This window comes from Aotus nancymaae, unplaced genomic scaffold (genome assembly GCF_030222135.1).
Source record: "Aotus nancymaae isolate 86718 unplaced genomic scaffold, 86718_ANA_hifiasm-v0.15.2.pri h1tg000079l, whole genome shotgun sequence".
NCBI lineage: Eukaryota > Metazoa > Chordata > Mammalia > Primates > Aotidae > Aotus > Aotus nancymaae.
The window spans coordinates 26,993,797-27,021,585 of record NW_026988494.1 but is presented as its reverse complement, the minus strand read 5'-3'; the positions used below and the strand labels follow the sequence as shown (position 1 = coordinate 27,021,585).

At 41.9% G+C, this 27,789-nt stretch overlaps 1 protein-coding gene across 1 annotated transcript in view; it reads left to right on the top strand.

Annotated features, from left to right (window-relative positions):
- Nucleotides 1–27,789, top strand: part of INTS9 (integrator complex subunit 9) — a 121,291-nt gene that overhangs the window by 40,691 nt on the left and 52,811 nt on the right. Inside the window, exons 3-6 of the mRNA XM_064368755.1 lie at nt 235–295; nt 4,072–4,134; nt 11,635–11,774; nt 14,011–14,097. Of these exons, the coding sequence (XP_064224825.1) occupies nt 235–295; nt 4,072–4,134; nt 11,635–11,774; nt 14,011–14,097 (351 nt within the window). The remainder of the gene's footprint in view (nt 1–234; nt 296–4,071; nt 4,135–11,634; nt 11,775–14,010; nt 14,098–27,789) is intronic.

The following is a 27,789-nucleotide window of genomic DNA, read 5'->3' as shown; positions in this document are numbered from 1 at the left end:
TCTTTTCATTTTTCCAATTTTCTGCTAAACTATTTGACCTTTTGATATCCTATTGCCCCATAATTTTTAAGCTTGATACAGCATGATTATTTCTCCAAATTTTTATTGGTATTTAGGGTAGGCACTACTACCAGTAATTTTAAACTGTTTTTAACTTAATGGAGACAGTACAGTCACCATGGAATCACAGAGGATTATAATCTATTTAGGTTAATTTAATCTTTTATTTTGCAGTCCCAGGCTGTCTAATCTTCCTGGCTGGTCCCTGAAGGATGGAAATGCTTTCTTGGACAAGGTAATGTCTAAGACTACAAACTAAAGCCACCTACACCCAGTGGAAAGCTGTCTTCTCATACCAGAGCCACCCTGTAGTAGTGCGACTGATGGCTTTTTTCTTTCCTCTCTGAAAAACCCTAAGATCTCTGCCGGGGTCTTCAGGGCATAGTAACTACTGTTTTTAAGCGCCTTTTAGAGAATGTCAGTGTTGGGATTCAGATCCAGTTTGCTCACATGTAGAAATCGAAGCATTTCTGCTGCAAATACCTTTTATCACCACAGAAAGAAAACTATTATTTCTAGAATTGAAATGAGCATTTCAAAGACAAGGCTTTTTAAAGAATTCAATCCAGTTCATTTTGTGATTGGAAGGAGTAAAATCTTTTTTAAAATAACTTTAAAATCCTCAAGTAAACTGCCCAGATCAGATAGGGCTTTATAAAACGGTTGGGACTTTTTTGGGTCATGAGAGGCCATGGAAGGTTGCGGAAGGACAGTGGCACTGTCACCTGGGACCACTCTGGCCACTGTGTGGGGAACGGTCTGAGGAGCAGAGTGTTTGGCTTCCCGGGCAGTACTGCCTTGTACAGGGGGCTGGGGGCAGTGCTCTTAGGTTTATTTGAATAGAGGGTCCCCCATGGTGTAATCTGTGATCCTGTTTCAACCTGTCCTGATAGCCTAGAATGGGCAATCTTTATAGATTATTTAAAAAAAAAAAAAAACACAGTTCTAGGAATCAGGGATTTAGAGTCCCATTATGACTTTAATGACTGACTACGCCTAAAATAAATGGCTTAAATTACTTCTTTCTCTTCAAGGCTATTAAATTTTTGACATTACGTTATCTTTTCAGTAATTCCTCCCTCAGATCAATAGTTAGACAGTTAACTTAATAAATGAAAGACCAAAGCTACCAAAAATTGTTACAACTATAACCTAGTGAAACTTGGTACTAAAATCAGAGGTAGAGGAAGATTAAAGACTGTGAAGCCCACTCAGGCCATGTCTTAGTTCCCTAAATCATTCTTCCTTTCCTAGGTTTCACATTTGAAAAACTAAGAGTTTAAAGATGCTTAAAATGATTCATCTAAATAAGGCATTTTCTCTTGTAATAGGTACTGTTAAATTAAGAGGTGCTCTTTTTACAGAATTAATTCCTGTAACTGCACCCTAACCTCACGTACAAGCCAAATGCATAATTTGAAACCAGATTTTCTTCAGAGCTGACTGTAAAATTATGTGACATTCAGAAACCTGTGCACCTGATTTCAGCCTGAGTCTCCTGCTGGCTATAAATCATTGTTCCCCGCAGAAGGCTCCGAAGCATCCCATTACCAGCGCATTGTGAGCGAAATGGCTTGCATGTGTATGTGGGAGTATTTCATTAGAAGGGAGTGGTGAATAAAATACAGTGACATTGTAAGTGTTTGGAATGGCAAATATGCTTCTGCAGGCCAGGAAGGATGAGATCCTTCTAGGAGACGTTATCATATGCCCTATCCTGAAATGTAGCGTTATGGGGAAGAAGATTACATAGCCAATTTAAGACCAGGCAAAGCTTTGAAATTTCCCATGATTTGTCTTTAATCATTTTTAACCTCATCCTGAGGGAGTGGAGAGTCTTCTCCTATTAAACCTAATTGCTCATTTGTTTTTGGCTGGCACGTACATTGTAATTGAGAACTGTGTTCAGTCTCCTTTTGGCTCAGCCTGTCACTAGTTAAATGGTACTCATCTATGGAGAGGAACCAGAGTGTTGAGGAGAAGGCAAGAGGTGGAAATCGTCTATCAAGGTTCTGATATGAGACTTAGAAAATTCAAAAGGACAGTATTACTTAGTCAATGCCCTATTTTCAGACAAACATTGAGAGTAAAATCATTCAGACTCTGATATGTAAATATAGATACACGTGTATACGGATGTGTACAATATATGTTCAGTGACCAATGGAAACATGATAGAACAAACTTACAACAGCATCTTTCCCTTTCTGGAAAGAGCAAAGGAAGCTGTCAACCACATTCTGTCTTTTACTGGTTTCAGTGTAAAGTCATAGGTAGTTTTAACCTTGATGGTGCAAAAAATTCACTGTGGACTTCAGTTTAAAGTGTCGGTGAGGGGAGAAAGCATTTGTGGCCTTCAGGAGACATTGTAGCAGCCCATATTGGTAGCCCCCCCATATCTCTAAGACTTTGCTATTTCAGTGTCCTCTGTCATCACTCCAGCTGCCAGTATCTGTCTGGCTTTGCCTGAGAGATTTTTCCTGAGGCTGCACACAATGCAGGAGTTGGTATATAAACATTCCAAGTGGGGTAGCTCGGAAGTGTCTGTGTTACACCATTTCTAAATTTCCCCATGGGGATAAGTTCCAGTTGCCCAAAGTAGTATGTGGCTCAGTGACAAAGCTATTATCTGTCACCTTCCTTTGCAGTGATCACTTCCCCCTTCTCCTGTGTTCTCAGCACCTCTCATGTAAACTACCTGTTCTCAAGCTCTTTTCTCAGGGTCAGCCTGTGGGGGAATTTAAGACAGATTTATTGAATCTGGTGGGTCATGGGTGGAGTGAGAAGTTGGACTATATCTATTTCTTTATAAATACGCAGTTTTCTTTTGAATGAATACATTTGGTTTATAATGCTAAATAAATAGTATGTTCTGCAAGGAAAAACATTACATTCATGGTGGTGATGATGGCGGTGGTCATGGTGGAGGTGGTGGCCGTGAAGTTGGTGGAGGTGGTATTGGTAGAGGTGATGGTGGTGGTCATGGTTGAGGAGGAGGAGGCAGAGGAGGAGGTAGAGGTGGTGGAGATGATGGTGGTGGTTGTGGTGGTTGTGGTAGTGGAGGAGGATGTGGTGATGGTGGAGGAGGAGATGGTGGTAGAGGTGGTGGAAGTGATGGTGGTCAGGGGTGGTCGTGGTAGTGGAGGAGGATGTGGTGGTGGTAGAAGTGGTGAAAGTGATGGTGGTGGTGGTGGTGGTGGTCATAGTGGATGAGGTTGTGGTGCTGGGGGAGGAGGAGGTGGTGGTAGAAGTGGTGATGGTGGTGGTGGTTGTGGTAGTGGAGGAGGATGTGGTGGTAGTAGAGGAGGAGGAGGTGGTGGAGGTGGTGGTGGTGGTAGAGGAGGAGGAGGTGGTAGAGGTGGTGGAGGTGACGGTGGTGGTGGAAGTGGTCGTGGTAGCGGAGGAGGTGGTGGAGGTGGTGAAGATGGATGTGGAATCCCTGTTTCCGGCTCTTGACCCTCCCTCCTTACGTTCCCCTTTCCTTCCAACCCTTGATAGGTGAAGAAAGAGCCTCTAAACAGTTTATGTAGGGCCATGACTCCTAGCCTGACAGCATAACAGGATCACTCGAGGTGCTTGTTATAAATACACACTCCATGGCCTCATCCCCAGTTTCTGATCCCTTCAGTGTTAGATAAGGCCAGGGATCTTTAAGGTAATCCATATCCCCACATAATTCTGGTGTTGCTAGTACAGTTTGCATACCTTATTTGGAAATCACTGGATTGTGGGTTATGGGAGCAGCACATGCCCATGCATTGCTTTCTTGAAGAAGCTTCAAGAAATGTGCATTCAAGTCCTGAGTCTGCAACTAACCAGCATTTTACCCTTAATAAGACACTTGACCTGCCTGAGCCTAAACACAGGACAGTTGGCCTAATAACCTCCCAGCTTCCTTCCAACTCCAGTAGTCTAATTCTTCGTGAAAAGTTTGGTTTGGGGAGTATATTTCTTTGGTCCTGTATCTGCTGAATATCTCTTCCTTGTATTTTTCCTGTTCATTTATTTTAGGAGCTAAAGGAGTGCTCCGGTCATGTATTTGTGGATTCTGTGCCTGAATTCTGTTTACCAGAGGTAAGACTAAAGTGAATCTTATTGTAGAAACAAACCTTATTATGTAATTTCTCAAAATGAAGTCAAGAAATAATTTTAAGAGGCTTAGCTTCCTGTTTTCAAGTTTAAATGAATCTGTTATTCCAGGCACATTGTTACACAGGTAAAATGTGATCATTCAGCAGCTTTTTATATTGTCTATAAATCATTTAAGTCACTTTCTTCTTCCTGTTTCTGGTTCTTTCTATAATCCCCGCTAATACTTATACTAGGGCATAGTTTTGAGCAAGGTAAGGAAATAACTCAAGTCTTCTAATTTAGTGATTCTGATGCCTTTATGCTTTGGGTAGCCATATGTGTCTGGTCTTGCTTTATGGTGGGTAATTGAGAATTGCTGTTATTTAGCCAATGACAGTAAACTGTAAAAATTCCTGCTGACTTGACATACCATGTTAGATATTGTTTGAAATTCACAGATTTCTGAACTGAGTCTTAGAAAACAGTCACTTACATATTATTATCACAGTGAGACTTGTTGTTAGGGTGTGGGGCCAGTTTCATCCTTTCAAAGGAAACTAAGATCAGTTTCAATTCTTTTAAAGGCAGGTAATCTCAGCTGGGAGGCCTAAACCCCAGAGTAGCTTAGGTGCGGTTCTTAACAGTCATGTGAAATGTGGAAAGCCGGAGCTGCTCTGGGGTCTATGACAAGCTGCCATCCTCTTTTTTCTATATGCCCAGTGGATCACAGTGCCTGGAGAAAATACTTCCACAAATTCAGGGCCAAAGAGAAAAGGAATTTGGGGTACAGTTTCTCTTATTTTTGTTTTCTTCTCTTTCCATTTCTCCACTTTGTTTAATATCGTGTAATTCAACATTTTTCTCTCTTTTGGAAGTAGGTGTATGTGTCTTTGAGGGTACCAGAGCAAACGGAAAAAGAAAAGCAGAAAACTTGGTAATTGAAGGTGGCAGATAAGGGAGAAAGTTTGAGATTTAGTAGTAAGCATAGTGCTGAAGGAATCCAAGAATCCAGATCTCTCCCTCACCATTAACTAAAATCATTTTGTCATTCTCATTTGTCACTTAGGAATTGGTAGGGCAGGTCCCATCTGTTTGAAGATTCCTAATCCTAGCTGCCACATTTATTTTCAGTTTACCACATGTGACACTGACTACTGCATCCTGCTGTTTGTGACACCACTATAATATTTATGAATTGCTCTTCCGATGGCTTTCTGACTTGCTCTGTAGGGCACTCAACTTTTAAATTAGACAGTTACCATTCCACAGGTTCACTTTTGCCAAGCTAAAGGATTATTGATATATTTAGGGTTCTAGAGCCATATACATTTTTTCAAGCGAGATTTTAGGGCACAGATTAGTAATAGTCACTGTTTTAAGGTAGAGCCAGGCTTGTATGATTGGAAAAAAAATGAGAGAGTAATGGAAGCAGGAGAGAGGCACTTATTATAGCCCAGTCTTAACTGACTTGTGGGTGAGCCACACAGCCAGAATTCCAATCCTCATGAAATTTATGAACTAGTATTTATGTGTCTTTGAGGGTACCAGAGCAAACAGAAAAAGAAAAGCAGACAAATGTGGTAAATGAAGGTGGCAGAGAAGGGAGAAAGTTTAAATAGCTAAATATCTCTGTATTCCCCCAAAGTCTGCACCATAGACTGTGTATACGGTTCAGCACAGTACAGTATCCAACCAGCAAGTGAGGGTTGTTTTGATTGCATTTATGGTCTGTAGAACCCCAAGTGTTTGTATACAGCAGTTTTATTTACTTTGTTTTTTATTTTGAGACAGAGTCTTGCTCTGTTGCCCAGGCTGGAGTGCAGTGGCACTATCTTGGCTCACTGCAGCCTCTGCCTCCTGGGTTTAAGAGATTCTCCTGCCTCAGCTTCCCGAGTAGCTGGGACTACAGGCACACACCACCATGCCCAGCTAATTTTTTTAATTTTCAATAGAGATGGGGTTTTACCATGTTGGCCAGGCTGGTCTCAAACTCCTGACCTCAGGTGATCTGCCTGCCTCAGCCTCCCAAAGCGCTGGGATTACAGGCGTAAGCCACCACGCCCAGCTGTATACAGCAGTTTTAAAGATAGAGTGATCTTTATTGGATTCCATCAAGTGAACATATGTAAGTAAATATGTGAGTACAGTTGACCCTTGAACAACCTGAGTTTGAACTGGGAAAGTTCACTTACATGTAGTATTTTTCAGTATATTGGAAACATTGGAAAAATTTTTGGAAATTTATGACAATTTCAAAAAACTTGCAGATGAATTGTATAGTCTAGATATAGCAAAAAAATAAAGAAAAAGTTAAGTATGTCATGAATGCATAAAATATGTATAGAAACTAGTCTGTTTTCTCATTTACCACCATAAAGTATACACAAATTTATTATAAAAGGATAATTTTTTTTTTTGAGACAGGGTCTCGCTCTGTTGCCCAGGCTAGAGTGCAGTGCCGTGATCTCACCTCACTGCAACCTCCACCTCCCTGGCTCAAGCCATCCTCCCACCTCAGCCTTCCAAGTAGCTGGGATGACAGTTGCATACAACCACATCCTGCTAACTTTTGTATTTTTTGTAGAGATGGGGTTTTGCCTTGTTGCCCAAACTAGTCTTGAAGTCCTGAGCTCAAGCCATCTGCATCAGCCTCCCAAAGTGCTGGAATTACAAATGTGAGCCACTGCGCCCAGCTGAAAAAGTTAAAATTTATCAAAACTATGCACACCAACATTTACAGACCATACATGACACCATTTGTAGTCAAAAGAAATGTAAACAAGCATTAAGATTCGGTATTAAATCATATGCATAAAACTAACAGTAGTACAGTATGTAACTTCATAGCCGCCTCCTGTTGCTGTTGTGGCCAGCTCGAGTATCCGCTTAAAACATCGTGTGGTGCCAGTCATCTCCACATGAGCAGTTCCTTGCTCCTGTAAATTGCATATTGCGATAAAAAGTGATCTCTTGCAGTTCTCATGTATTTTCCATCGTGTTTAACGCAGCACTGTAAACCTTGAGTAACACTGTGGAACCCATGTGAAGTACCGCTAGTGATGCTTGAAGTGCCCCCAAGAATCAAAGAAAAGTCATGACATTACAAGGAAAAGTTGAAGTGCCTGATATGTACATTGAGGTCTGCAGCTGATATTGGCCACTATTCAAGACAAATGAATCCAGCATAAGGACCATTGTTTAAAAAAAAAAAAGAAAGGGCCAGGCCCGGTGGCTCACACCTCTAATCCCAGCACTTTGGGAGGCCGAGGTGGGCGGATCACAAAGTCAAGAGATTGAGACCATGGTGAAACCCCATCTCTACTAAAAAATACAGAAATTAACTGGGTGTGGTGGCACACGCCTGTGGTCACAGCTACTCAGGAGGCTGAGGCAGGAGAATTGCTTGAACCCAGGAGGCAGAGGTTGCAGTGAGCCAAGATTGCACCACTGCACTCCAGCCTGGCCACAGAGCAAGACTCTGTCTCAAAAAAAAAAAAAAAAAGAAGAAGAAAAGAAAAACAAGCGAAAATACATAAAGCTGTCACTGTAGCTACACCAGCAGGCATGAAAACCTTGTACTTCTTGTGAGATGCATTTTTACCTTGTATTGAAGATGTGGCTTTATGTGGGTGCAAGACTGCTGTAAGAAAGGCATACCTGTAATGTGATTCAAGAAAAAGTGAGATCATTCTATGACAACTTAAAGCAAAAGGAAAGCTTAAAAAAATGTTGAGATAACAGGAAAAGCAGCTTTCTGCGGCCAAGAGATGACAGACAAATTTCTAGATGCCATTAAGAAAATCATTGAGGAGAAAGACTATCTGCCTAAACAGATTTTTAATGCAGATGAAAGTGTCCTATTCTGGAAGAAAATGCCACAAAAGTCATTTTTTAGGAAGAGAAGTGAGTTCCAACACTTAAGGCAGGAAGGGATAGGCTAACTCCACTGTTTTGTGCAAATGCACTTGGGTTTATGATCAGGACTGCCTTTATCTATAAAGCTGCCAACCTCTGATCCTTGAAGGAAAAAGATAAACACCAGCTGCCAGTCTTTGGCTTGTACAACAAGAAAGCGTGGACAGCAAGAACCACTTTTCAGCTTGGTTCCCTTGTTGCTTTGTCCCTGAAGTCAGAAGTACCTTGCCACTAAGACACTGCATTTTACAGTTCTTTCAATATTGGACAATGTCCCTGGCCACCCATAATCCCATGAGTTCAACTCCAAAGGTGTCAGAGTGGTCTAATGCACTAAACACAGCATTACTAATTCAGCCTCTAGATCATGAGGTCATAAGAACCTTTGAGCTTCATCACAGACAGTACTCTGTGGAAAGGACTGCCAAGTCTGTGGAAGAGAACCCTGATAGAACATCATAAAAGTCTGGTAGGATTACACCATTGAACCTGCCATCATTGTTAAATTCCTGCTAGAGAAAACCGTGTTCAGATGTTGTACTTGACTTCACAGGATTTACAACAGAACCAATCAAGGAAATGATGAAAGAGATTGTGGATATGGCAAAACAATTTTAAAAAGTGGGAGGTGAAGGGTTTCAAGATACGGTGCTTGGAGAAATTCAGGAGCCCACTAGCACACCAGAGGAGTTAACAGAAGATGACCCGACCAAGATGAGTGCTTCTGAACCAGTGCCAGATGATGAGGAGGAAGACATAAAAGAAGCAGTGCTGGAGAACAAATTGATATTAAACAGTCTGGCAGACGGGTTCCAATTATTCACCACTGCTTTTGACTTCTTTAACAACTTGAGTCATGATATGGGCACAGAAACTAAAATGGTGGAAGAAGGATTGGTACCATAAAGAAACATTTTTAGAGAAATGAAAAAGTGAAAACATCAGACAAGTTACAGTGTATATCTGTAAGCACTCCAAGTCTGCCTGCTTCTCCTGCCTTACCCTCTGCCACCCAAGACAGCAAGACCAACCCTCTTGTTCCTTCTCAGTCTGTTCATTGTGAAGATGAAGACGTCTATGGTAATTCACTTCCACTTAGTATATAGTTGCCCAGCCTGAAGTATAATGGCACAACCATAACTTACTACAGCCTCAACCTCCTGGGCTCAAGTGATCCTCCTGCCTCAGCCTCCGAGTAGCTGGGACTATAGGTATGTACCACCATGCCCAGCTAATTGTTTAAACATTTTTTATAGGACAAGGTCTGACTGCGTTAACCAGGCTGGTCTCAAACTCCTGGCCTCAAGCAGTCCTCCCACCTCAGCCTCCCAAAGTGCTGGGATTACAGGCATGAGCCACCACATCCAAATTCCTTATGATTTTCTTAATAATGTTTTGTTTTCTCTAGCTTATTTTATTGTAAGAATACAGTATATAGTATATATGCAAAGTATGTGTTAATTGTGTTATCAGGAAGGCTTTTAGTCAACAGTAAGCTATTAGTAGTTAAGCTTTGGGGGACTCAAAAGTTACTTTCAACTGTACCAGGGGGTCAGTACCCCTAGCCCCTGTGTTGGTCAGGAATTACCTGTATATAAATGTGGTTTGGCTGTTAAATTTATTTCTCAGAGGAAAATATGTTTTATATAAGCATGCCCTCTTGATATATACCAACAGAATAATTTTTTTTTATTTTTTGTAATTCTAGACTATGTGAGCTGATTCTTAAATAGTAAAGAGAAGTTTCAAGTTTTCTCCCCCAGTTTCTGTGTACCTGAGGGAAGGTGGTGATGGTTTTGAGCTTTGTTGTTGCTTCAGCTGTCCTTCGCATTGTTTTCTTCTGGATCTATCACTGTGCCACTCTGTCTGAATTTCCTTATTTGTTTAAAAATGATGCTTGGGACATAGTGGAGAGTAGGACCTGCAAAGAGTTCTGTGGTCCTTCGTGAAGAGGACACTGTCTTGCAAGTGCAGTGCACAACTTGGGGTGAAGGCTGGGATAGTCCGGCTGTTCATTAGGCATGGTGTTCCCATGGTGTTCACGTAGGCACTGAGTAGCTTATGACCTGTGCTGGCATCCTGTCTTCAGGAGCTGACGATACCCTGGCCACTTTATTAAATGACTCATTTTATGTGTGAAGTTACTCAGCCGGAAAATATCCACAGCCAGATGGCACCTGCCTCTCATCGTCTACTTGTGCCACAGCATCTTTGTTATTTCTTCTTCATAACATCCTTGGGGATGTATCAGCCCAAGGACCCACCTCTTAACCGAGTCACTTGCTTTTCCTCAGTGCACTGTACATCTCCCAGGGTTGGCTCCTCCACAGTGGAGGGCTGTGTGAGTGACAGCTTGTCTGAACCACGGTTCTCACTTCTGCTCCCAGAACATGCCGCTAATAAAGCTGCATTCCTTCAACAGAAGCACACCAAGGCCTGTTAGGTACTGGCTGCCACAACTGCCACTGAGGACAGAGGAGTAATACGGGACAAAGTGTTGCTTGGAGATGTTGTGTATAGATTGTGAACTGTCGTAAGAGTAGCACATACAGATGGCTTGGTAACTTGGTGTAATCTCAGCACTTTCGGAGGCTGAGGCAAGCGAATCACTTGAGGCCAGGAGTTTGAGACCAGCTTGGCCAACATGGTGAAACCCCATCTTTACTGAAAATACAAAAATTAGCCGGACGTGGTAGTGCACACATGTAATCCCAGCTACTCTGTCTCAAATAAATAAATAAATAAATTGAGTTACACATACAATACTCTGGGAGTTCCAAGGAAGATGTGGTTTCTTTCATCTGAGCAAATCAGGAAGATCTAGTGGAAGAAAAGAAGTGCGCCTTGACAGACTGGCAGACTTAAATATATGGAAAAACTTCTTCTGCTAAAAATGTTTTCCTAAAATTTACCCAAACTTGGATAGCCTTTTCCCTTACCTGCTAACCTGTCTTTTCTTCCTTTTCACATGACCTTAAACAGGCAGATCTGGGGTTAAGATTAGGATGGAAGATGAGAGTATAATTTCCTTTCATGACTGCCACTACACTTTTGGAGGGGTCTCTATAACCAGCACTAAACTAACAAAAGGTGCCTCAAAAGAAAAAAAAAAAAAACAAGCTGTCTGTGCATCTGGCTTTTGAAGGGCTGGTTTCTGTGTGCTGCATTTGTGTTGCTCATTAATCCGTAGCAGTGGCGTGTTACGTCCTAGTGCGTGCTTGCAGCCTATATGCTGCTCTGTCTGCTTCCAGTTACCTGGTTTCACTTGCTGGCAGCAGCTGCCAAAGGGTCCTGCTGTCATTTAACCTCATATGTCTAACTCAGAAGATCTCTGTTCTAGTAAAATCAGAGTGCTGCCTCTGTGAGAACAGTGGCTGTTGTTACTGCTGGCTGTCCTGTCCTGCTACTTCATGTCAATATAGAAAACCTCTTCAGATGAGAGAATGGCAGTGTTGCAGGAAAGCCATCATGATTCTGCAACACAAACTACTTCTCTGCAGCCTCTGCAGAGATTCTGACAACATCATTTTTAGTCACATCATATTGATCGATCCCTGAACAGATATATATCATTTCCTCCCTTTTCAGACCGAGCTAATAGATCTGTCTACGGTAGATGTGATTCTCATCTCTAATTATCACTGTATGATGGCATTGCCATACATCACTGAGCACACCGGCTTCACAGGAACAGTATATGCCACGGAACCCACTGTCCAGATCGGCAGGTGAGAGGGTTGATTCTGATCCCGCTTGGATGTGGCTGCGGAGCTCCTCATTCAGTGCTGACACTGACACAGTATTATACCGGGGTGGGGGTGGTGGTTACTTACTTCAGAACAACTAACCTGAAGAACAAGCAGAGTAGACAATCTCTAGATGAGGAATGTTCATTGGAAATGCCTAAGGATGGATGCTGCAAGTAGCTTTGTTGGTCTTTTTTCATATAAATTCATTGGAAGGAGTTCATGGAGACAGCTCCCCTGTACAGAGGATGCTAATTAGGGGAGGTGGTGTTTAGGAAGACACCACAAAGATGCAAGGCAGAGGGCTTCAGAGGCAAAGAACGTAGCATCTTTAAAAGAAGAAATTTTATGGCTTTGCTTTCAAGAATACCCCTTTTGTGGTTTGTTGTAGACTATAAATGGAGACAGAGCTTGTAGAAAATACAGGATGGTTAAGTAAATAGATGGTTGTCTCTGCTGTTGACAGAGTGAAAGTCAGCAGTCTAGGAATAAATCTGCAGTTTCCTTTGACTTTGAGAAGCCTCTGCCATCCCTTTCTCTGCCCCAACTAAGCCTTTGTGATACAGGTGGTTACCACAAGTAACTATATTATCATTTAGTGAGAAAAAAATTATGTGAAGGAAATTACTTCAGAAAAAAAATTTGTAATTTACTTTTTTGAAATTAAGTTGAAACTGTCAGGACCCAAAATGTGAGACTTAAGAATTGCTGTAGACTCCTAGGTTGGATTCTAGAGTCTTACAGATGAAATAATGTGTTTACTTGTTTTTGTATCAAACCATATTACCTGCACTGTGTATATAACTGTAAGGGAGCTGAGGAAGGGCTTTCATAGGAAAGTAAAACCCTCGAAGTGATACATCGGTTTCAATTGAGAGGATAAGCTAAAAAACTAGCTCCTAATTTGGAAAAGTTAAATCAGTGAGGATCAGCACACCAAACTTCCATGAAAGGTATATCCAGGGCCGGTGTGGTAGCTCACACCTGTAATCCCAGCACTTTGGGAGGCTGAGGCAGGTAGATCACGAGGTCAGGAGATCAAGACCATCCTGGCTAACATGGTGAAACCCTGTCTCTGCTAAAAATACAAAAAATTAGCCAGGCGTGGTGACACACGCCTATAGTCCCAGCTACTTGGGAGGCTGAGGCAGGAGAATCATTTTAACCCGGGAGGCAGAGGTTGCAGTGAGCCGAGATCATGCTACTACACTCCAGCCTGGGTGACAAAGCAAGACTGTGTCTCAAAAAAAAAAAAAAAGCTACATCCAGGACACCAGTAAGCCTGAATCACAGGTCTTGAGATGTTGAAATTAGCAATCTTTCTTCAAGATGGAAGGAAGAGATGGTATTAGGCCAAAATAAATAAATGAGAATGAAATGAAATTGTTTAGCTTTCAATTGCTAATACATTTATGGCTTACCAGTATGTATATGTTAACTTGGAGGGGATTTAAGTCAATATGTATCACCTGTATTAAATTATGAACAGGGATTCAAGGTGTTAAATCCATTTCTAGCTTTGTAGTCACCCTCTGGCCATCAAGAATTCCCGTAGTTCTCTGTGCTGTGAATCCCCAGAGCATGTGTAACTTGATCCAACTGATGGCAGCATTTCTTAGACTCCTCATCCCTAGTTCTGTGGTATTCCGGCTCATCTTAGAGAGAGCCAGCCATCTGCATTGAGCAGCCTACTCCATTTGTCCTTGGAGTATTCTTCCACGTGGAATTCTACTAATTCCTAAAGCACATGTCAAGAAAACTTATTTTACCCATTTAAAATGTTCATTTAATACCATGATTTTAAAAAAAATCCTGCCTACACCCTGCTGTGTCTCTAAAATTAGATACTTCACAGTCATTTAACTTCTCCCTATATATTTTTAGTAATGTAAAAGTAAAGATCTTAGAGTGAGAGTTAAAATAGGCTTGTGTATTTCTATGTTTAGAGACAAGAAATGCGCCAGGCTTGTTTTAAAGGTGAATTAAATTATTGAAGTTCAGAATTTTTAGCATAAAAATACAATAAGAAACCAAGGGTTTTGTTTAACTTTATATCAAATGATGATCCAAGTTTACATGCAGCAGAGAGGAAGAGGAAGATGAAGATGAGATGGGGGAGGGGGAGGTGGGCAAGTCATTTCTCCGGGCCCAACTGTTAGAGTATGGTGTTTCTCAAATTTTTTAATGGGTGTTCCTCACTTTTTTTGTTTAAACTCAGGCTTCTCATGGAAGAGCTGGTGAATTTCATTGAAAGAGTGCCAAAAGCTCAGTCTGCCTCCTTGTGGAAAAATAAGGACATTCAGAGGTGAGGAGCAGACCACGTTTCCCAGAGATTTATAGAGCCAGGTGCTTTGCAAAGCAGTCTCATTTGATTTCTTCTTTTATGCTTAAACAATGATTTGGTTATATTAAAGATTATCTTTCCCTAATACACGAAAGGAATATGTTTGATTCACCCAACATTTGTCAAGAGGCGGCTATGTGCAGGGTGCTCTGCTGGGTACTGGAGTTTTTAAGAACAATTGGCTCTGTCCTCGAGTTGCTCAAAGTTTAATGGAAGGTCAGATAACTCAACAGGTCAGTTACAATTTTCATGGCATGTCTTAGAAGAGATGTTTGCCCGCAGTGCTGCAGGCACTCAGAAACTGAAGAATTCTGCTTAGGGAGGCTGAGAAGGACAATCCTTAGGAGATGACAGTTCAGGAAGAAGAAATGGACTTGTCCAGATTGCAGAGGTTGAGAAGAGAAGTCCAGGCACAGCGTCATGGGACACAGTATGTTTAGGGAGCAGTGAGAAGTTCAGTGTGGATTAGGGTGAGTAGAGAGGTCAGAGGTGAAAGTAAAGGGGTGAGTTGGAGCAAGAGAATGAAGACTCGCATATGTGAAACTTGAGTTTTATATTGTTGAGAGTATGAAGTCGGCCACCAAAGGTTTATAAGGAGGCAAGTGACCACATTTGTTTTGGGGAAAGTAACTCTGGAAGCAGCGTGGTGGGTAGACAAGAATGCAGACACAGGCAGGAAGACTAGCAGTGTGACTGCTGAAACCTAGGGGAGACAACAAAGCCTTGAACTAAGGCAGTGTCACTGAACATGAAGCTGAAGTCTAACTTCAAAGGAATTTCTGAGATAGAATTGAAAAGGACTGGTGAGAGTTTTAAAAGAGGCTGTAAGTAATTAATAAGGTAGGAGGAGAGCCGAGTGGAAGGCAAGGGACAAGGAAGTTGCAGAAAATACAGGTTGTTGGTCTTGGATGCTGCAGAAGTATGAAGTAAAACAGAAATAGGCCCTTGGCTATGGGAATGAGAAAGTCTAACTATCCCAGAGAGGCGACTTGCCATGGAGTGCTCAGTCTAGAAACCAGGCTGTAAGAGATGAAGCAAGGAGGAATACTGTAGAAGCAGCAGCTTGATTGCATTTCCATGCCCTCTTATTCAGATGGGCAACAGAGTACCCGTCGATGTTAACACACTGGGCTTTCTCTAACCCTAGCAATTCTGCCTTCACCTGTAGGCCCCACAGCAGCCACACCTGATGGTGGCATCAAGTCTGGAGTAATAAGTAGTCTTTTCTTAGGCAGTTTATGTTCCATATGCTCCTACCCAAGTCCACTTTTTTTATTTGAGATGGAATCTTGCTCTGTCGCCCAGACTGGAATGCAGTGGCACTATCTCAGCTCACTGCAACCTCTCCTTCCAGGTTCAAGCAGTTCCCTGCCTCAGCCTTCTAAGTAGCTGGGGTTACAGGTGCCTGCCACCACGCCTAGCTAATTTTTGTATTTTTAGTAGAGACAGGGTTTCACCATCTTGGCCAGGCTGGTCTTGAACTCCTGACTTCATGATCCACCCACCTCGGCCTCCCAAAGTGCTGGGATGACAGGCGTGAACCACCGCACGCAGCCCCAAATCCACTTTTTTCCAGCTGCCACTGCTTTCTCTTTCTCTGTAAATCAGTGATTTGTAGTCATCTGCTTATTTCAGTGTTAGAATGTCTTAGTTTTTGGAGATCTTCTTTCTATTAGAATATAAATACGTAGCTAGAAGAATATACTTTTTCTATAGTGACTATTTCAGAGCTTTAGCATGAGTCTCCTCTGCATTCCTTTGTACACATGTTACTCATTTTACTTGTGTAACACTTGCTGTGTGCCAGGCACTATTCTAAATGTGTTATTTAATTTATGTATTTTTTATTTATTTTATTTATATTTATTTATTTTTTTTAAAGAGACGGGGTTTCACCATATTGGTCAGGCTGGTCTCAAACTCCTGACCTCGTGATCCACCCACCTCAGCCTCCCAAAGTGCTGGGATTATAGGCGTGAGCCACCGCACCCTGCCTTAATTTATTTATTAACAACTCAATGAGTTAGGTAATGGTGTTATTACTTTTTTTTTTTTTTTTTTGAGATGGAGTCTTACTCTGTTGCCCAGGCTGGAGTACAGTGGCACAATCTTGACTCACTGCAACCTCTGCCTCCCAGGTTCAAGCGATTCTTCTGCCTCAGTCTCCCAAGTAGCTGGGACTGCAGGCACGCGCCACCACGCCCAGCTAATTTTTGCATTTTTAGTAGAGATGGGGTTTCACCATATTGGCCAGGCTGGTCTGGAACTCCTGACCTTGTGATCCACCTGCCTCAGCCTCCCAAAGTGCTCGGATTTCAGGGGTGACCCACCGTGCCTGACCAGTGTTATTACTTTTTTACAGGAGAGAAACCCAGCACAGAGAGATTAAGTAACTTGCCCAAGGTTGCACAGCTAGTGAGTGGCAGGATCTGGATTCAAACCTAGACAGCTGGCTAGCCTGGCTGCAGAGCCCATGCTCCTAACCCATCTGCTGGACCACCTCTTGTGCACACACACGTGCCTCTTCTCATGTGCGTGTGAGTCGCTTCTCGTGTCAGGGGATGAGGAAGTAGGTTTGTCTGTGCACGTTTGCTCCTGTGTTTTAAGGATCTTCTGAATGTCTGTTTCCTTGTTTGGGGCCATATGGTGTGGGCGTGGCTTCACATTAGGAAACATTTTCTGAACATGCGCATATCTAAGTTTTCGGTGTATATGTGAGTGGCCTCCTTGATCTGACTGCCCCGGTGCAGTACTGCATTCTTGTTCCCAGCTCCCTTTTCTCTCACCCTCGGTTCTGATGCCTCCCTTCTTTTCATCTCCTGTGTGCCCACTGGATGGCACAGGACCCTGGCTCCCTGCATCTCCCTCTTAGAAATCTCAGGCCTTTGTTTTCTTTCCCATGGAACGTGTGTGCTCTGGCTTCCCTTCTTCCTCTTAAATGTAAACCCTTTAGAGTGTTTTGCCACAACTAATTTTTTCACACCACAAATAGTGTTCGAAAGTCAGTATTTGTTGGCTGGGCGTGGTGGCTCAGTCCTGTATCCCAGCACTTTGGGAGGCTAAGGTGGGCAGATCACTTGAGGTAAGAAAGTCAAGACCAGCCTAGCCAATATGGTGAAACCCTGTCTCTACCAAAAATACAAAAAAAATTAGCTGGGCATGGTGGTGGGTGCCTTTATTCCCATCTACTGAGGAGGCTGAGACAGGAGAATCACTTGAACCCAGGAGACAGAGGTTGCAGCGAGCTGAGATCACACCATTGCACTCCAGCCTGGGGGACAGAGTGACACTGTCTCAAAAAGGTCAGCATTTTCTGACTCTCAAATCTTGGGCCAAGTCTTAGGAAGCCCCAATTCCTTATTTCACCTTTTCTCCTGTGACCTTGGGCAAAATCCTTGGCAGTTTTTCCTTTGCCTCCCATTTGGCCACACAAAAGTAGTGTCACCTACATTAGATATGTGCATGAAGCTAAAGGAAGAGAAGGCTGGGGAGGGGCTTGAAAGACACAGAGGAAATCTCTCTTTAAAAAAAAAAAATTAAGTTCTGGGATACATATACAGGACATGCAGGTTTGTTATATAGGTAAATGTGTGCCATGGTGGTTTGCTGCACCTGTCAACCCATCACCTAGGTATTAAGCCCCATATGCATTAGCAGTTTATCCTAATGCTCTCCCTCCCCCGCCACACACTCCCTGAGAGGCCCCAGTGTGTGTTGTTCCCCTTCCTGTGTCCATGTGTTCTCATTGTTCAGCTCCCACTTAAAAGTGAGAACATGCAATGTTTGGTTTTCTGTTCCTGTGTTAGTTTGCTGAGCATAATGTCTTCAGCTCCATCTGTGTCCCTACAACAGACATGATCTCATTCCTTTTTATGGCTGCATAGTATTCCATGATGTATGGGTACCACATTTTTTTATCCAGTCTATCATCAGTGGGCATTTTGGTTGATTCCATGTCTTTACTATTGTGATTAGGGCTGCAGTGAACATACATTTGCATGTATCTTTATAATAGAATGGAAATACCCCTTTTAAAAGAAGCTGCTAGTTTTGCCTACCTGGTAGGTAAAAATCAGAAACTATTGAGACTAACTTGGTAGAGTAGCAAGGAGAGTAGTAACGTGCACCACTGGAGAAGGACATCTTTCATTCTCACCCTGGCCAAGGATTGTGTTTTGATTTTTGAGCATGAGATAAGCCATAGTTATTGGTAGAGAAAGGGAAGAGTCTAACTATTAGAAAACATGCTGAGGTCTGAAAGAGACACTCCATAGCTGTGTCCTCTTCTTCTCCTAGATAAACTCAGCATAAATATTAGAAGTAGTAGAAAAATTTGAAGAGCTATTTACTTATATTTTCATTTTTATTGAGAAAGGGTCTCACTCTATCAACAAGGCTGGAGTGCAGTGGCATGATGTCTGCTCACTGCAACCACCACCTCTGGGATTCAAGCGATTCTCCCACCTCAACCTGCCAGGTAGCTGGGATTACAGATGCACGCCACCACACCTGGCTATTTTTTGTATTTTTTGGGTTTCGCCATCTTGGTCAGGTTGGTCTCAAACTCCTGACCTCAAGTGATCCGCCCACCTCAGCCTCCCAAAGTGCTGGGATTACAGGCGTGAGCCACCATGCCCAGCCTGAAGAGCTATTTATTCTTTAATTGACATCAGACAAAAGAGTTCTTTTGAAATATTCACTTAGAATTTAATCTTGGACCAGAATTCTAAAAGTGCTGCATTGGACAATGTTTGTGCTAAGGGATTTACATCACCTTTAGATTTCTCTCTATCACAAGCTAGTTGATATCTAGTGTCTCAAACTACTGTGGCATACTACATTGACAACCACTGTTTTTTCCTATCTATTCATGGAAATATTTCCCATTATACAGGCTGTATCTTCTCTGTATGTTTTTGTTCTTTTTTTTTTTTCCTTCATTCTTCCACTTTCCCTGTCCAGGTCCTCCAAAATAGGGATCACAGGTCCACATGCCTACAGAGCTGAGGAAGGTACGCACAGGAGTAAGGTGGGCTCGGGGAAAATGTGGACCAGCAGCCACACCCACCGTGTGTGCCTCTGTAGGGGCAGCTGACTTGCAACTCCAGCAGATCGTGGCCATATGGGAATATGAGCCCACAGCTGCCAAGCCTTCCTTTTTTGTTTTTATTTTTTAAGAGAAGCTCAAAGTCTAGATGTTGTAAATATGACTTTTAAAAAATCATGTTAGAAATGTTGGCTCTCCTACATTAGAATAAAATCCTGTATGATCTGAGCAAAGTACCTCTTGGAGAAGTACTTTGAGAGGTACTCGATTTGAGACTTGACCCCCCAGTTTTTGACTTATATTGTATATAGGCAGCATCAAAGTAGATCTTGTCAAGTACCTAGAATTAATACATCTTAGTAGCTTACGTTACTAATCAAACTATCAACTAAAGAATGTAGTAAATTTAAAATTTTCAAACTTGATCAGAAGAATCTGACAAATTCTCATAAATCATTTGAAGCTAGTTTGAATTAGCATCTGATTTATTATTAGTACATGTACCAAAAAAACTATGACTCCTGCTTTTTGGCAGCTGTATAACTTCCTGCCTCAGTTGACAGTGTTCTTTGAGATTTATGTCACAGAAGTTAGCCATCCTTCTTCCTAACTTTGACATTGCAGTTTACTCTTGACAAAGAGATGGATTTTGAAGGGAAGGGAAAGGAGAATCCCTCACAGTATAATTTTGGGTCTCTGACTCCCATACTTACTTAAGTTTAGGTTTTTAACAGGGAAATGTAAAGCAAGGTATTCCACTTAGGAAAGTAACCTCCCCTCTAGTATTTTTTTTTATAAAGCTAGCATTTTTAATGAGATTAGAACTCTACAGTTACAATAAGGCTAAATCATTACAAGATACTGTCATCAGCCTCATGCAAGCATTAAGCAATTAAGCATTAATATATTTTTGGCTGAATTTTTATGGCAATTTTTAATACTTACGACTTAAAATGTGGGTTCATACCTTTACAGAAGACTTAAAACCAGCTGAGTGAGTGGCTCATGCCTGTAATCTCAGCACTTTGTAGGGCTGAGATGGGTGGATCACTGGAGGTCAGGAGTTCGAGACCAACCTGACCAACATGGTGAAATCCCATCTCTACTAAAAATACAAAATTAGTCACACTTGTAATCCGAGCTACTTGGGAAGCTGAGGCAGGAGAGTTGCTTGAACCCAGGAGGCGGAAATTGCAGTGAGCCAAGATCGTGCCATTGCACTTCAGCCTGGACAACAAGAGTGAAACTATGTCTCAAAAAAAAAAAAAAAAAAAGACTTAAAACCATGCATGTTGAAGTTGAAGTTCCTCTGCTCTGACACTCCTTGGGTATGCATACAGGAATTTACCAACTCTAACGCTATGATAGGAAGAAAAGATGGAAGTGTATGCTTGGAGTTCAAATAGACTTGTATTTGAATTTCAGATCTGTTTCTTGGTAGCTGTGGCAACTTATTTCTTCTAGGCTCTGTTTCCTCCTTGATAAAATTGGAGTCATATTCACAACTTAATAGGGTTGTTGTGAGGACTAAATAAGTAATATGATAAAGTTCTTAAAACAGTGCCAGTCACACAGTAGGTGCTCAGTAAATGCCAGTGTCCTTGTCTCCTTTAATAACGTATGTGGCTTACATAATCTGGTTTTGTTAACCCAAACACATCTGTCTTCCACAGCCTAATTTACCTTCAGACACCGTCTTTCTGATGAAAGCAAGAGAGTCAAGTAGACAGAAGGAAAACTGTTTTGCAATTTCCCTGTTACCTGTAGTTAGTTATCACTGTCACTCAGACTCTCAGACTCAATCTCCTTTTTGTAAAATAAGAATTAAATTCTAAGTCCACTTGTGTTCGAGTTCTAAAAGATGTCCAGGGGTAGGCTCCTTAAGGCAGGCCCTCAGAGAGCAGCAGTGCTTTGACGGAGTAATCACGGCATGTTGGGCTTTGCGATTCAAGACACTTCACCATTTCATTTCACTTGGAGTTGATTAGCCTCTGAGGGACTGATTCATGCTGACCAGACTCCCAGGATGTTGAGTGACGAACAAAAATCCCGATTAATCTCTTTAAACTAAGACCTCTGACTGGCTCCAGAACTAGAGTGGCTCCTTTACCTAGGACACTCTGTGCTGGTAAGGAAGTCCAAATTGTGGATAAGAGATTTTTCCATGAGCGTAGGATTAGGACAAAGATAGTTGAGTTGCTCTCAAGAGTTGTTCCTGTCATGCTTTGGTAGCCTAAGCAATTGCTGTTTTAGCGATCATTTGATGTAAAATAAACATCCAGGATGATAACCTAGTTTCTGGTTAATATTGAAACATACTTCATTTTGAGGCTCCACAAACTCCATATGGGTTCTTATTCTGCCAACATACCCAGTCTACCCCAGCCCTCACGGGCATGTTAAGCACTCTGTGTAATGAGAGTTGGGCAAGGAACTTTTCTGATTTCTGTCTTCTTTGTATTCTTTTCTTACATTAATTTTGTTCATTCATTCATTCATTCATTCATTCATTCATTTGTTTATTCAGCAAACACTTAGTGCCCAGCCAGTTTTTTACTTACCACCTTCCAAGTGGTCCTTCTGGACTTAAAAGTCTTAATATTTAATAAAAACACAAAAGTGTGCTGCTTGTGCTGGCAGGATAGAAGATGAGGCCACAGAGCTTTGGCATCATATCAGACCACTGGGAAAGAAGCTCATTAGGCACTCAAGTGTGGTAAGAACAAGCAAAACAATGATATCCTTTAGAAAGTATTTATGAAACATTTAGACTCTGAGAACTTGACTTTGATAAATTAAAAAGCCAGAAAAAACAGAACTAGTTCCCTCTGGGTTTCCTTATCCTTCTTATCCAAAATCAGCCAATAATCCTAATGGCTTTAAATGGCTCTGTAAATGCCTCTCTGTAATTAGGACCTCAAGTAAGCATAAGGAGAGTTTCTGGGAAAGCTAAGTTAGACAAGATGTGTTAGGAGATAGAGAAAGCACACAAAGTAACTAAATATCCAGAAAGAATAAAAGAGGATTTCAGCAAAAAGACTTTGCAGGCATAAATATGGAATTCAGAGAACTGCAGACTTACTTGTTGACTAACTACCAAATGCCTGGTATTATGGTAAGTTTTTACTCAAGGAGTTTGTCAAGCAAAAATTAGGTGCTAAATGGGAAGACTTAGGCTGAGCTGGGCAGGTTGAGTAGGGTTCGAATGAGGAAAAAGAGACCATTCTAAGCAGGCAAGAGAGAGAGTGAGCAAGATAGAAGTCCTAGTCTTCTGTAACCTAATTGCTGAAGTGACAGCCCATCATCACTTTTGTCATATTCTCTTTATTAGAAGCAAGCCACTTGATCCAGCTCACATTCAAGAGAGGAGGATTCCACAAGGGGTGAATTCTGGAGGTGGGGGTCACTTGGAGCCACTTCAGAAGCACCTGCCACAAAACTCTGAACCGGGAAGGTCAGACTGAACTAGAGGCAGTCAGGGCGGCTTGGCTTTCCTTTTCCGGATCACCCCTGAGCTCCTCCCTCATTTTTTTCACCACCTTTCACAGCTACAGGGCTCACCTCTACCCAAATGTGGTGCAGTTCAGACGGGCCGTGTTTAGAATTGCATTGCTGTTTCTTTTCTTTCCTGGGATAGCAGCGGAACTTGTTTTCTTTTGAGTGTCATTCATATTGGGCACTGTACTCAGTGGTGAAGAGACAAAAATGAAAAAGATGTTTCTGTGTGAATCATATGATACAATGGGAGAAAAAGATACATGTTACTCTTTTCAGTAGGTGTTAGTAAACTACAAAATGAAAGGCATATTTAACAGGACTGTTTTCCTCCTAACTACAGTGTTCTACTGATCTAATTAGCAAAAATCATTTTTAGTGAAAATTTCTGTATAAACAAATGCTTTTCTTCAGTTTTGTAAGTTTATTATTTCTATGCCATTTACTTTAAAGGGAAAGATGGGAAAGATTTAAGCTGAAATGTACCTGGATCTTTCAGGAGCCTTTTGTTTTGCTTAAGTGTGTCCCTACTTGAAACATCCCAGTAATTTCTCTAGAAATAAATTCTGGGCTGTTGAGGACAAAAGTAGCAGATACTTTGCGTCTTCATGCTTCCCACTTTCCTTCTAAGGGCTCAGTCTGAACGCAGCTGGTACTTGATAGGCTGAATATATGACTGTTTCATCTCCAGCACACAGTGAAAACATTAGTGACCAAAGTCTCTTTTACAGCAAGGCTGTTCCAGATCTTAATCTGCTGAATTTTCACAGGTCATTGTCCTAGATGGAAAAGGGAGGCTGTGCTGGGAAGGGCCATCAAGAGAAGACAGAGCTAGCAGGAAGGGAAGCCCACATGGTGTGGGATTCTGGGTAATGGCAGTACTGGTTGTCAAGTAATGGGTACGGAAAATCACAGAAAAGAAAGCAGATGTAGTTCTGGCCTTGTGTGTGACTTTCCAGTCAGCCTTTAAGAGGGGTGACTGTTGCAGGACCCTGGCAAAGCTGGAGACAATGTGAGAAATCCAGCTGAGGGGAGAGATGTGGTTGGGGTTGCGAGTGTTCTTCATCACAGTCCCTGCTCTCTAGCCACTCCCGTGACAGCCTTCCAGCGCTGGCATTGTTAAGTCAAGAAACTCTTGCTTCTGCCTGGCCCAAAGCCAGAGATCTTCATTTTCTGTGCAGGGCGGGCCCCAGGAGGTTCAAGCTCTGGGGCTGTCTGACCCTGAGAACTTAAAGGAGGAGCCAAAGCAGGATAGAACCTTGGGCTTTCCCTTGAGGCCTTTCACATTCAGAATCATGGCTGCTCATCAGAGTCAATCACCCAGGGTTGGAGTCCACTGCAGAATTGTTGGGAAATGTGTATACTCCTGGGGCTGTGTTAGAGTGGGGCTCTGTTGGAGCAGGGCTGGAGACAAACCTTGATTAAGCATCTCTTCTGCACCAAGCACTTCATATGCGTTATATATCCTTTCCCCATTGCAGAGAAACTCAAAGGAGGGTGGTAGTCTCTCCATTTTATAGGTGAGGAAACTGAGGCTTAGAGGTGAAGAGCTAACACCAGAAGGCTTGTCTTGTTGTAAATTCTCTTTTTTCCATGATTTCAGAGTGCCTCTCAGAGAACGCTCTCCTTCCTGAAAGCAGGCAGTTGTGAGTTATAGGGATGTGGAGGAAAGAGATGCAGAAGCAGCAGCCCTGCGGGGGCCTTAGTCCAAAGGGGACTTCTGTGCCATTTCCCCACAGTCCCAGACTCAGGGCCAGCCAGCCTTCCCGAAGAGCACTTGGGTATGCACCTGGCCTAGACTGGGGGCGCAAGATCTGAGAGAAAGTGACACGTGGTCTCGGTTTTAAGCAAGAGCAAGTAAGTGTTGTCCACTTGAAATGTAGAAGAAGGCAGAGGGAGTTAAGTGGGTGGGGTGCAGGCAGGCAGGGCCTTGCACTAGAAAAGCCTAGTATAGACAATACAGGCAAAAGCGGCACCCAGATAAAGAAGGGCCTTAGGAAGTCAGGCCGAGAGCCTTGGATTTTATCCTGAACATATTGGTGAACCATTAAAGTTGGGGGATGCAAAAGGGGAGGTGTGCGTATGATCTTGAGATTTGCATTTGTAATGTATTGTTTAGGCCCTTCTGGAAGGGAAGGCGAGCCTGTGTAGGCAAGGGTGACTCGAGGCTTTTGGCATCCTTTTTGTTTCCTTGTACTGTTAAATTTTTCTTAGACTTAAACAAGTGTGAGCAGAAACCCTGTATTGTGCGTATTATTCCCCTTATGTGACTTAAGTGCTGTGGCCATAGTCAGTGCTAAGTAAATATGTGTAGAATAAATATTGCAAAACCTAAAGCAGTTTCATTATGTGTACTTCATGTATCTGTTTATGTAGAAGGTAATGAAAATAGATCATTGATATTTTGTTGCTAAAGAAACGAGTAAAAAGCATAGGAAAGATTTGATCTATGTGCTACTCTGGTTAAATCTGAATTCAGTATTTCCATTATTAAGGCTGTATAAATGCAATTCACTGGCCATATAAGATTTTTAGGATTTTTTTTTTCTATCTTGCACAACTTTTTGTTTTCCCTTGAGTTAATAATTACTTTGTTTTCTTATTTGTCTAGTTGTCTTATGTACCTCTCTATACTGTTTCCCTACTTGTCTGTCCTCAGTATGTTTGTAAATGATTAAAAATTTCTCCTCTGCCCTCTTGGGGTGTCCAGTTATGTCTAAGAATTAAACTGACATAAAACAGGTTAACAGAAGAAAGGCACACAAATTTTATTAAATTAAGTATATGTAGGAGTCCCCACAGGAGAATGAAGACCCAAAGGAGCCATTAAAGTTGAACACAGACGCTGAGTTGGGCAAAGAGTAGGACTTGGGAAAATGTGACAAGGGAAAGGGACTTGGGCTAGGACATTTAATTGGGTGGAGAAGTGACTAGAAAGATCAGAGTTTAACAAGATTTGCTGGTATAGGTTTCTCTTGAACTCCATTCCCTTTCCCTACAGAGAAAAATGTTACTTTCCTCTTGCTCTAGGGAGGACATCTTCCACATGGGGGTTTCATCTCCTTCAGGAAGAAAAAGAGGCGGTCAGAGCGCTCTTCCTGCACCTGCTGTTTTTCAGGTGCCTTTACCTCAAGATAACCTCTGTGCTGAAGTGGCATATTTTGGGGTGGCATATCCTGCCACCCATCATGTTCAGTCTCAGTAGGTATTCTGACAACTTTTATCTCCTTGAAAAGTCCTCTCCCAAGCCTTCTCTAATGTCAGCTGTCTTGGGCCCAATGCTGTGGCTTTCAGCTGAGGATTTTCCTCACAATTCTTCCAAAGATTTTTTTGCTGCTTTCTTCTGTCAGAAGCTCTGTTTTTTGGATCTTCCTTTTTCTTATTTATTTCTTCATTTTTCAGGCCACGTTGTCCAGTAATTCCCTGACAAAGTGTGTATGGGAAGTAAATTTTCTGAGATCTGCACATCTAAAACTATTTGATAGAAATAACCCTCAAACTTTGATAGAAATCTCGGTTAGATATAATTTTCTCTGATCCTGAAAGACTAGCTTCTTCTGGTTAAAAAAAAAAAAAAAAAAGATATAATTTTCTCTTACAATTTTTCAAGCATTATTCTATTTTCTTCTAGCTTCCAGGAATGCTATTGAAAAGTCCAGTGCTATTTTGAACCTAGATCTTTAGTTGGTACCTCGTTATTCCCATATGGTAGCTTTTAGAATCTTGCCTTTATTCCTTGAGTTTATGATGGTGGGTCTTACTAAAGCAGTTTCATTCATGTGCTGAGTACTTAATGGGCCCTTTAAATGTAGAACAGGAGTGGCAACTAAGGCTAGCACTCTGTTTTGTGGGCCAGATCTGGTCCACCACTGTTTTTACAAATAAAGCTTTATCAGAACACAGCCACACTTATTTACATATTGTGTATGCTATGACACAGCTAAGTTGAATAGTTGTGGTGAAGACTATATGTGGTCTGCAAAGCTTAAAATATCTGCAGCGACTTACAGAAAAGATTTGCCAACTCTCAATTTAGAAAATTAAGAATTGTTATTCTCATTTTTAAAAAAGTTTTCTCCTATTGTTTTCTTTCTGTAACTCTTGCTGTTTGATGCTGAACCTCCTAGATTGTAATTCAAATATTTTTCTCTCCTCTTTTCCATCTGTTTTCTTTTTGTTTATTCTTCTGCAAAATGTCCTTAACTTTATTTCCCAAGCTTTCTATCAGTTTTTCATTTCTGCTGTAATATTTCATTTTTGACATTAAATTTTCTGATTTTTAAATTAACCTTTTTATTATAATATAAAACACAGATATTGGTCATGCCTATAATCCCAACACTTTGGTAGGCCAAGGCAGGCAGATCGCTTGAGTCCAGGAGTTTGAGACCAGCATGGGCAATATGGCAAAATCCCATCACTACAAAAAAATAAACTGAGCCGGGCATGGTGGCACAGACCTGTAGTCCCAGCTACTTTGGAGGCTGAGGCAGGAGGATCACTTGAGGTCAGGAGGTTGAGGCTTCACTGAGGTATAATTATGCCACTGGACTCCAGCCTGGGTGACAGAGCAAGACCTTGTTTAAAGCAACAACAGCAAAAATATCCCACAGATATCGAAACACACAAAACTAATATATTGCTTAATAAATTATTATAAAGGAACCACTCTTAAAGCCCCCTTCCACGTCAAGGAAAAGAGCATTCCCAGCACCTCAAAAGCTCCAATCTGATCACACCCCCATCTGAAATATTGCATGGTTTCAGCTCATTAAGTGATGGTGGTGGTTGTTTCAGCTGGAATTGTCCCATCTTTGAACACTGAAAGCCTTGTCAGGTGTTGATATGGTTTGCCTGTGTCCCCACCCAAATCTCATCTTGAATTGTATCTCCCAGAATTGCCCTCGTGTTGTGGGAGATTGCCAGGAGGAGGTAATGGAATCATGGGGACTGGTTTTTCCTGTGCTATTCTCTTGATAGTGAATAAGTCTCACGATATCTGATGGGTTTATCAGGGGCTTCCGCTTTTACTTCTTCCTTATTTTCTCTTGCCACTGCCATGTAAGAAGTACCTTTTGCCTCCCGCCATGATTCTGAGGCCTTCCCAGCTA